The sequence below is a fragment of the Fulmarus glacialis genome, unplaced genomic scaffold, assembly GCF_000690835.1.
Source record: "Fulmarus glacialis isolate BGI_N327 unplaced genomic scaffold, ASM69083v1 scaffold32778, whole genome shotgun sequence".
Lineage (NCBI taxonomy): Eukaryota > Metazoa > Chordata > Aves > Procellariiformes > Procellariidae > Fulmarus > Fulmarus glacialis.
In genome coordinates this window covers 12,346-21,795 of record NW_009226911.1, presented here as the reverse complement: position 1 = coordinate 21,795, position 9,450 = coordinate 12,346, and the positions used below count along the sequence as shown (strand labels likewise).

The window sequence follows — 9,450 nt, the reverse complement described above, 5'->3', positions numbered from 1 at the left end:
AGCCCCGGGGCACGCTCAGCCCCTGTTTTACCACCCACTCCCACCACATTCGCTGCAGAATCTCTTCCTCGTCAAGCAAGGAGGGAGCGGGCACCTCCAGCGCATGCACGGTCTGCGCCCACCCCCCGAGGAGCCCCCCTCTGCTAGAGGAAGCCCAGCTGAATGAGATGCTTAATTTAGCTCCTGGCACAATCTGGTTTCATGCCATATGAGACTGGACCCCGGCGTCCCCAAGGCATCTGCGTGGGGGTGGCAGATATGACCTGGGGACCACGGGGAGCGTGTCCTCCTGCGGGAGGTCCCAGATGGCAGCGGGTGCCTGTGCGTGGGCCGGGGCTGCCGGCGGTGGAGGGGATGAGGCGGTGTAAAGGAGTCAGGGGTCTCAGGGCCACGGGATCAGGGGAAGGTCTTGCACTATTTGGAAGCCACCATGGTTTTTAAAGCCACTCACTGGAAAAACTGCAACCACCTCCTTCAGCATGCGGATCTCCTGGGAGGGAAGGAAAGGTGCTGCATCAGAGCAACGTCGTGGTGCTGTGCCCGGGGCAGCCCCATGGGTGATGTCCAGCCGGGACCCCCCACTGCCCTTCCAGACCCCTATACCTGGAAGTGAGGGCTGTAGTGACCATCGGCGTTCACGACCTGCCGCTCTCTCCCATCCCGGGACAGCACTGTCACCACTTTTCTTCCTGCCGGGTGAGTGTGGAGCTGGGAGGCGAAGATGCGGATGCCAGCAGCGGGCAGAGCCTGGGGGAAGGACGGCTCAAGCCTCCATACCCGATCCCATCCCTCTCCCCTCCCGCACATCCCCGTGCTGCGTGCTCGGGACCGGCCGTCCCTGCGCTGGCTCCCGCCCGGGGGTTTGGGGATTGCTGTGCCCCTGGGGCAGCGTGGAAGTGAGCTCCCCGCAGAAAGACAGACGCTCGGTCTGCTGCCAAATCCAATTTATGCGCTGCCGTGCCCTAAGTCAGCAGGAGCAGCTAGCTGGATGCTCTTTGCCTCCTTGCATTCGTTAGCGGGGGCACAAATGGTTCCTTTTGGGTAGGCCCTACAAAAACATCCACTAAAACTTCTTTGAGAGCAGGGTGGGCAATTTGAAAACATACTTGAGAGAGCTCTTGGCGAGCTCCTTGGAAGCAGAGGCCAATCTTCCCATCTCCATGGGGGAAAGCACTGCTGGGACACAGCCAGATCGGCAACAAATTTTATGGGAATGGTAGCCCAGGGAGCCGGAGCAGATGGCTCCCCAGGAGAGCTGCTTCAAGGGGGATTCAGCGCATCCCAACCAGCTGCTCGCTGTCTGTTGTACACGGCAGAATTTTTCTTTCCAGCACAACCTCATGGTAAGGGGTTCAGGGAGTTTAAAACCGGGAATTGGGAGCCCAAATCTCAGTGCTGTATCACTGCTGCCTGGGACCTTGGAAAAACCATTTGCAACCTCTCTTCTCCGCGGTGAAGTCGGGGCGGAGAGAAGGGGCACTCACCAGCTGGGTGCATTTGTCGGTGCAGTACCCCGTGAGGATGAAAGCGTCCTCGCCTGGGGGAATGGCCATCACCGGTGTGTAGACCAAGCCCAGCTCCATGATGCCGGCGTCGTAGCGTCGCAGGGTGGCCGTGTAGTAGAGGCGGATCCCAGAGGAGTCGCGGCGACCTGGCGGGCGAGAGGACGAGGCTGCAAGTCACCGCGGGAGAAGTGACGGCTGCCGGGACGAGGTCAGGCGTGAAAAATGACGCTGTGCTGCAGTGGGGAGAGGCACGCCGGCCTCTCGCTCATAGCTTTCTTCATGTGTGCTGTTGTCATTGGTTTTAAATCCTAGATATTTTCGTGTAAGTCTTTACTGAGTGGCCCCAGACACGTGCCTGGTCCCCTAGAGAAGTTACCGACCTGAGGTTGAATTGCTCCCAAGAGAGGTAAGGAGTACCTTTGGAGAGCCCAAAGCAGAAGGATAGATCATGGGGTGCTTTGGAGAACTCCCTCGGAAATATGTCTCATTTCATCCTCTTTAACTTATGCCTCCAAAGAACTAAGGCCATGCTGTTATTGGGGGCCTGGCAGGAGGAGACATGCCTATGAAGCAAGTACTCCTTGCATTTGGAAAGCTTCTGGTCTCTCTTGCATTTGAGATTGCTCCATTTAAAGCCCCCCCCAGTGCTCAAACACAGCTGGAGAAGACCCTGTGCCCATGATGTGCCCTGGCAGATGCTGGCCACGGGGCAGGCAGAGGCAGCAGCAAGCTCTGCCGAGATGCAAAGCCGAGCTCTGGCTCCCATTTGCCACCCAGCTTTGTGAGCAAAAGGAAAGGGCAGGTTCAGTAGGTCAGGAGGGGTTCAGGCTGGCTTTGAACCCCCTGTCTCTGGGCTGGAGCCCACCCAGAGATAAGAATAACAGGGGAGACACTATTGGTTAACATGCAAAAGCAGATAAATTATGAAAGACGTGAGCTCTGTATTTATAGACATGTTTCTTCTCGAGTTGCCGAATGTGCTATGATTGATCTACAGTACATATGCTCTGGTCCCCTAAAAATATACTTGGGTAGTCAAGAAGCTACTTGTTTTATGTAAATGAAGAAACTGGGTTGTTTGGAATCCTTTTTTTTTTTTTTTTTTTTTTAAAATGGGCTCCCTGACAATGTTTTTCTCCTGACAATCTTATCGAAGCAAGAGTACCAGTAAAACAACATCTAAATTTCCCCATCCCCAGCCAGGCTGGTGCTGTCTCTCTGGTGACTTCGGCACCGCTGTTGCTCTTGGCTCTGAGCTCAGACCCACCACCACCACCACCTTGCAAAGAAATGGGGGGGACAGCCTGTGACAGCCCGACTAAATACCAGCGTTGCCTTGGGCCGTGGCCCTGCAGGAACGATGTGTGGGGGCAGCTTTCTGCCTGGGGGGCTGCGGGCTCAGCCAGGCTCCCTTCCCCGAGCATCCCTCCCCACCGCTGGGCATGCCCGAGGATGGGGTCCAGCCTCCGGTGAGGATGACTTCGCTGAGACCAGAAAGGCAGCAGCATGGTGGGAATTTAATGTATTTCTCCCACTAGGACAGATCTGGACCACGAGGTCTCCAGAAAGTTGTAAACAGGGCTATGATTTTGGCCAAGTTTTCTTCTGAAAGAGCCCTCCCCAGCAGGGTGGCAGTCCCTGGCGTTCACCCAGCTCTCCTGTCACTGCCTTACTGGGGAGGCACTGGGCATCACCACATGCCCACTCACCTTTGAACACCAGGGGATTGTGGTAATGAATCTCAAGGCGCAAATATCTGGAGGAGCCTGGGCCACCAAAGGCAAGACCTGCTTCTTCAGGGTAGTAGAAAGCCTGGAAGCAGAGAGAAGGTGTTAAGGGAGCGGTGGGGTGGCTTTCCTGGGGACAAAGCTGGAAAGGCTAAGGGAAATGTCTGGGCATAATCCTGACCCCTGCCATGGGCTGAGGGACATGACTTGTGCTCTTGGTTGTGCTTGGGCTGATCTTGCTTCCAAAGGCTTCTTGCTTGCCGGCATGCACATGCAATGATATAACCACTGAGTAGGGGCATCACACCAATTTATGGTACCGAGGAGGTGGGCTGGGATGAGGTGGAAAATCAGACACATCCAGGGGGAGGATGGGGAGCTCAGACAGGGCTGGACACAAATCCCAGCAGAGACTGGGGCAGCCCGCATTGCTCAGATGCCCATTCATGCAAGAAGGGATCAAGAAGGGTTGGATGGCAGCAGGAAAGCATCCAGGAGCAAAGCTTTCACCCAGGGTGGAGGGTCCCATCTTGCACCCACCTGGGCTCCCATGGCCCACGCTGCAAGCACATGCCTGCAATAGTTGAGCCGGTCTGGCTTCATCTTGGAGTCGCAGGGCCCGTTGTAATGGGGGAAGCTGTCGAACTCAGCAGCACATTGGAAGACTTCCATGTGGTGGACCAGGGCCTCATTGCCCGCCGTGATCATTGCCTCGTACTGCAAAGCAGTATCAAAGAAGGAGGACACATTAAGACCGTTTGCTGAGAGCCCAGCCCCAGGGGCTGCTGTCTGTGCAGGATCCACAAGGAGCCCAAGGCAGGTATGTCTGCTATCCATTACTGAATGGGAGACAGTTTCTGCCGCGTGATGGGGAGGGGAGGTTGCTCTGGGCATGGGGCACCAAGGGTCAAGAGCTCTTGCTTGGCTTTGGGACCAACCCAGAGTCCACCAGAACCCATAGAGAAAGCTCTCATCCCTTCTCCAGCGACAGATGCACCTGATCAGCAGAAGATCTTGGTCTGTTTTGCGATGACTGAGTCCTTTGCCAGTTTTGCAGGGCTGAGGTGACCCTGGGGACATTGCTTTTTCCTCAGGAGGGTCCTGGCCACGCTGCGGTAGCTCTGCCTGCAGCTATTGGGTTTCTTTTCTAGACAACAGCTGCTCGGGGCACGGGGAGTGGGATTTGGGGTAGAAAGAGTGACTTCAAATAAGCCTGAGGAATGGCTCTGGCTAAAAGCGCCAGCTGTAGAAATGATCTGCAGCAGCGGGAAGGTATCGGGAGTTACGCACTTTTTGCTTACACACAGATGATTCATTTCACACCATCTGCTGGAGAGAAAATCCTCCTCCTGAGTTTTTCTTTGCAACGCCGTCTCTCCCCTCTAAATCACTAAGCACTTGCTTTGGCTCATGTGTCAGGTTTTCCCTCTCCCCGTTGTGTGGTTTTGACTCTAGGTGTGCCAGGTCATCTGCTGAGCCACCTCCGTGCCTGCCGGGGCGATGCTTTCCCAGCAGCTCGTGACGGGCAGTCAGACTGGCGTTACGCCTGCCTTTCCCTGGCACTAGGCTGTCTGGAGGTTTCTGCCTCTCCTTTGCCACCTCCTGCTGAGAAACTTCTGATTTCGGGTTCTCTAGGAGATGTGAGGATGCTACTGGCTGGTGGGATGGCTATGGGAGATGTTTTGGCACTGTGCTGGGGAAGACGTATGGGTCTGAAAGCCTCCCTGAAAGACAGGGCAGGGAAGAGGTGGACTTTGCAGAATGGCTGAATGTGAACGTGATTGCTGATCTGCACCAGGGAAAGCAACCCTCTTCTCCTGCCTCTTACCATGATAATGTGATGTTTGGGGAAGCTGTCTGGGAGCTCTGCCATGTAACACCAGTAGGTTGTCTCCTGGCTGGGAATGACAACATCAGGGGCCCTTATCTCCATGGTCTTCATGTCGCTGGGCAGTTCAGGGATGGTGATGTTGGGCTTTAGCAGCTGCACCCTCTGCAGTCCCCTGTGGATGGCAGAGATGTTGATGGCTTGGAGGGAATGGACTGGTTTCTCCAGGATCCCATAGATAAGGTGCACGGTGCCATCCTGAAGCGAGAGCAAAGTGTATCAGGTAGTTTTTCATGCAGGAACGTGAACTGCATGGACTATTAGCACCAGTATTGGTGGCATGAATCCAGGAAGGGGCCTTTTGACCCATCCCCAGATGGGAAGCCACCCTGACTTCACCAGTAGCTCACTTTGCTGGTCCGTCCCAGAAAGACTGTAGATTTCGGGGCATTTCTTTGGCTGACTTGATCACAAAGGGTTCCCTACCAGTTGGGAGAGTGCAAAGTTTTCCCTAGATGGCATCAGTTTTAAACTTAAGTAGTTAATACTATTGCCTTCACACCTCTCCCTTGCCCATAAGGGTAACATCTCCTCTCTGCTCCTTCAGAGCCCCTCGTCCCTCCTGCCCTTTGGGCTGGGCCGGCCATGTCGGTTCAGGACTCATCCCACCCTGAACCCTGGTCCTGGCAATGGCCATGGGCAGCAGTCTGGGGAGGAACAGCAGAAACAAAACTTCTCCCTGAAATCCTGAAATCCTCCCTTTCTCCCAGCTTTTATTGCGAGGGGGGTGGGTACCGCGAGAAGCTCTGCTGAAAGTCTACTGCAAGCAAGGAAGGTGCTGCTGAACACAGTGAGCTCTGGACAGGGGATAAGGAAGAAAGGAAAAGAGAATAATTTTCTCTTAAAGATCAGAGAATAAAAACCTGCAGGTCCTTTCCCAGTTCACACACAGATTTTTTTTTTTTTCCTCCAGGGCTCTCCGTGTTTTGGCAGACAGTAGATGTTTCTCACCACAAGACAAGCTTTTGAAAACTAGCAACAAAAACTCAAGGATGCTCTGTGCCCACATTGGCTGTAAAATATCCTGCCCACCAAAGGCTTTCATCTGAAATGAGCCTGGTGCCGATTCCTGCCCGCACCCAGGGTCCATGGCTGAGACCTCGAAGCTCTTCAACATCCCCACTGGGAACATTTCTCCCAAATCCTGTCTCGCGGAGGAGCGGTGAATGCAGACCAGGAGAGACTTCACCGAACCACACACAAGCACACCGCAGCGGCTCTATTCGCCATCCCTTTGCTTTGGCTCCTTCCAAAACCTTGCTCTTTGCCTCCCGTTGAACAACACCAACACCTCTTCGTAACACTCCAAACAGTTGGCTCCAGACTGCAAACCGGAGTGATGCAGGAGGGTATTTATATAGACCTAACACATGCTTAACAGGAGCGGATGATGCAAACGAGCTAAAATCTACACTTTATAAGGGGTTGTAAACATACCGTGCCAAACATTACTCATGTCCCAGGGCTGACATCTGTAGCACGCTTCCTTTCTGCCCTAGACAGCACAAACGCCTGATGCTGTCCCCGAATCAAAACACCGATCGGGTATAACCACGCAGGTTGGGGTTTGGAGCTCTGCCCCAGGGCTGGGATGGGGCTGGGGAGTGCTATAGCAAGGTGGGGGTGATGTCGTACCTCTATAAGGTAGTCCTTGGGGTCACAGGTGCTGAAGGCTCTTCTGAAGAGGAGGTAGAGCCCTTCGGGAGCCCTCCGAGCCCCGAGGAGCTGGTAGTCCTGCTGCGAGTCCATGTGGAGCTGCCCCTTGGCATCGCTCCAGGCATCCTGCGGGAGGAAGAGCATCCCGCTAAGCCGGGAGGCTCCGCTGGCCCCACTCAGCACGAGGAGCCCACGGCGGGGAACCCCCGCGGTACCGTGAGATGTGAGGGAAAGCCGGGAGGCTCCGCTGGCCCCACTCAGCCCGAGGAGCCCACGGCGGTGACCTCCAGCGGTACCGTGAGTTGTGAGGTCCTCCTTCTCTTCACCCTACGGTTGGTTCACCCTCCGCATCCCAGAGGTGGAGGGAGCCTGGGTTTTGGTTGCCCCACGCCACCCTCCAGCAGCCCGCGGGCAGAGCCGTGCCAGCCATGAGACCCTTGGAGCTCGGCACAGGCAGACCTGTGAAATACGTGACCCAGCACTAATAGTCTGCAGAAAGACCTTTACAAGTTGAGATGCGACTGGGGGAAAGGAGGCGGGGGGAGGAAAGCCCGCAGGGACACACGAAGGTGTTGCATCGGTCTGTGCTGTGGTTTGGGTGTATTTGGCTGGGGGGACATTCTGGGGGGGTGAGGTGCTCTCCAAGACCCTTGCCACAAACCAGCTGCTTGCGATTTAAGATCAGACCCTTGCTGGGCCCTAGTGTCAGCCCTAGAAACTGCTATCCCTCTTCAAAATCCTTACTTTGTTTGAAACCAGATTGTTTCAGCAGCCCAGCAAGACCTCCCAAAAACTGCTCGCTGGTGACGATGGTGACAAAGCCACACTGAGAAGCAAAGCAGTAGGTTACTCCTGTGCTTAAGGATTTGAAGGTTTGGAGTATAAAATCCTGCGATACTTTGGATTTGAACAGTGTTGTTTTCTTGATCTTTTGCATCTCCTGTTGATATCTTTTGTTTACTGAGAAAAGGCACCTAAGAAGTACCTCGCTGTACATACACGAGTGGCATAGGTTCTCTTATCTTGGGGGAAAAAACAGAAGAAAAAGCATAAAGCATCTTGGCATCATTTCAGCCAGAAGTATAGAGTGATATTTCGAGAACATATTGTCCTTAGAGGGGGAGAGTAAAATCAGCTACATGAAGCTAGCATGACGTTTATTTTCATAGGAGTATGGTGTGCAAATTAATCTCGTAGTACATGGGGGGTTAAGCAAATTTGGATCTTTTTAACAGCCGACATACTTATCCAGAAGAAAGGCTGCTGGGAGAGAGAAAACGAGGACTGGAGAGATTTATAGAAATCTCCTTGCAGGATGCTGTTCAGCACCAACTGAAAGAGAAAGCCCAAATGCTGCTCGGTGTTTGTCTTTCAGTGAGCACATGAAGGCAGATTAGGAATGATCCTTTATGGTTTTTTTTTAACATGATGCTGTGAAATACTGTAGCATTTGGGCCACCACACATCCTGAATGGCTGGTAATTAGCAGGAAAACAGTACAGCTAATAAGCCCTCCTTTTCATCCTTTCATCACACTGCAGATCACATTGTGGCTGATTGTGAAATAAAGTATTTTGTGGTTAATTTGAAGTAAGCAGAGAGGTAAAATGTAACTTACTGGAAAGCCTCACACGGGGAAAAATGTGAATTGTTTTCTGCAGCCCAGCGCAATTGCAATAAGCCTAACATGGTGGTCTGGGGATAGGTAGCTGCCGGAGAGCGCAGGGGTAGTTACTGTAACTGCAGCCCCGGTGGAAAGACAAACCAAACAAGAGCCTGGACAAACGGACTGTGTCAGGAAGGACAGCGATTTGCAGTAGCAAAATCAGAAATTAGTTCCCCCCCATCTGCTACCACCAGGCATTTACATACCGCCCGAATACATTTGCATGTTTAATTTCTGCTAACACGGCGCCGCTGGCAGGCAGCCGTCAGGTTGTGTTCTCCTGTGTCCTGTTGATCTCTGCGATGGCAGCGAACGCGACTCGCAGCTGGATTATCGGTGCTGGCAGGAGCAGCCTTTCTGGCTGATAGCTTTTGCACTGTCTCAAAGTCATTAATGGGATCTGTGGTTAATTTTTAATGTGACTGACAGCAGCGCGCACAAGTGAACTGGGTTGTTGACGCATCCTGCGTGCGTGCGTGTGAGCTGGTCTGCACAACTACCTGTTGGAGCTCTTTACAGCTAAGCGTAGCAGGGACATCCAGGTTTTGGTTCCACTCAGCCTTACTGATGGGCTGCTGTATTTATTCTTTTCTCTCTGGGTTTAAGATCCTATGCCAAACCCATAGTGTAGACCTGACCTGTGGCTCCCTCTGGGATAGAACCCCCCAAGCCCTTTTGGACCCCTTCCACCCGAGCAGTGGGAGCGGTCCAGCGTCCGCCGTGCCCTGGACCAGCCCCACTCTTTCAAACCACGAGCCAGATTCACCCGTGGGGTGGCAACCCCGAAAGCAGCCATGCAAACACACAAGCGACTCACCCCAAAATAGGAGTTGTGCCCGTCGCTCCAGAGCACAACCAGGTCTGCGTTCTCGAATTCGCCCCTGTCCGACATTCCGAAGAGGAGCCCGAACTGCAGGTCCCTGACGAGGAGTTGGAAATGCACAGCTTGCTCGGGATAGCTGACGTTCCAGGAGAGCTCGAGCAGCCCCTGGGGATCGAGTGGCACCT

The 9,450-nt window shown here is 53.8% G+C and overlaps 1 protein-coding gene across 1 annotated transcript in view; it reads right to left on the bottom strand.

The window, feature by feature from the left end:
- DBH (dopamine beta-hydroxylase (dopamine beta-monooxygenase)) overlaps positions 1-9,450 on the bottom strand; it is a gene marked incomplete at its 3' end in the record, with an annotated part of 14,281 nt that overhangs the window by 4,655 nt on the left and 176 nt on the right. The window contains 8 exon segments of the mRNA XM_009582965.1: positions 452-490; positions 604-747; positions 1,485-1,651; positions 3,215-3,317; positions 3,773-3,949; positions 5,061-5,318; positions 6,756-6,902; positions 9,260-9,450. The exon segment at positions 9,260-9,450 is cut by the window's right edge and continues 17 nt beyond it. Of these exon segments, the coding sequence (XP_009581260.1) occupies positions 452-490; positions 604-747; positions 1,485-1,651; positions 3,215-3,317; positions 3,773-3,949; positions 5,061-5,318; positions 6,756-6,902; positions 9,260-9,450 (1,226 nt within the window).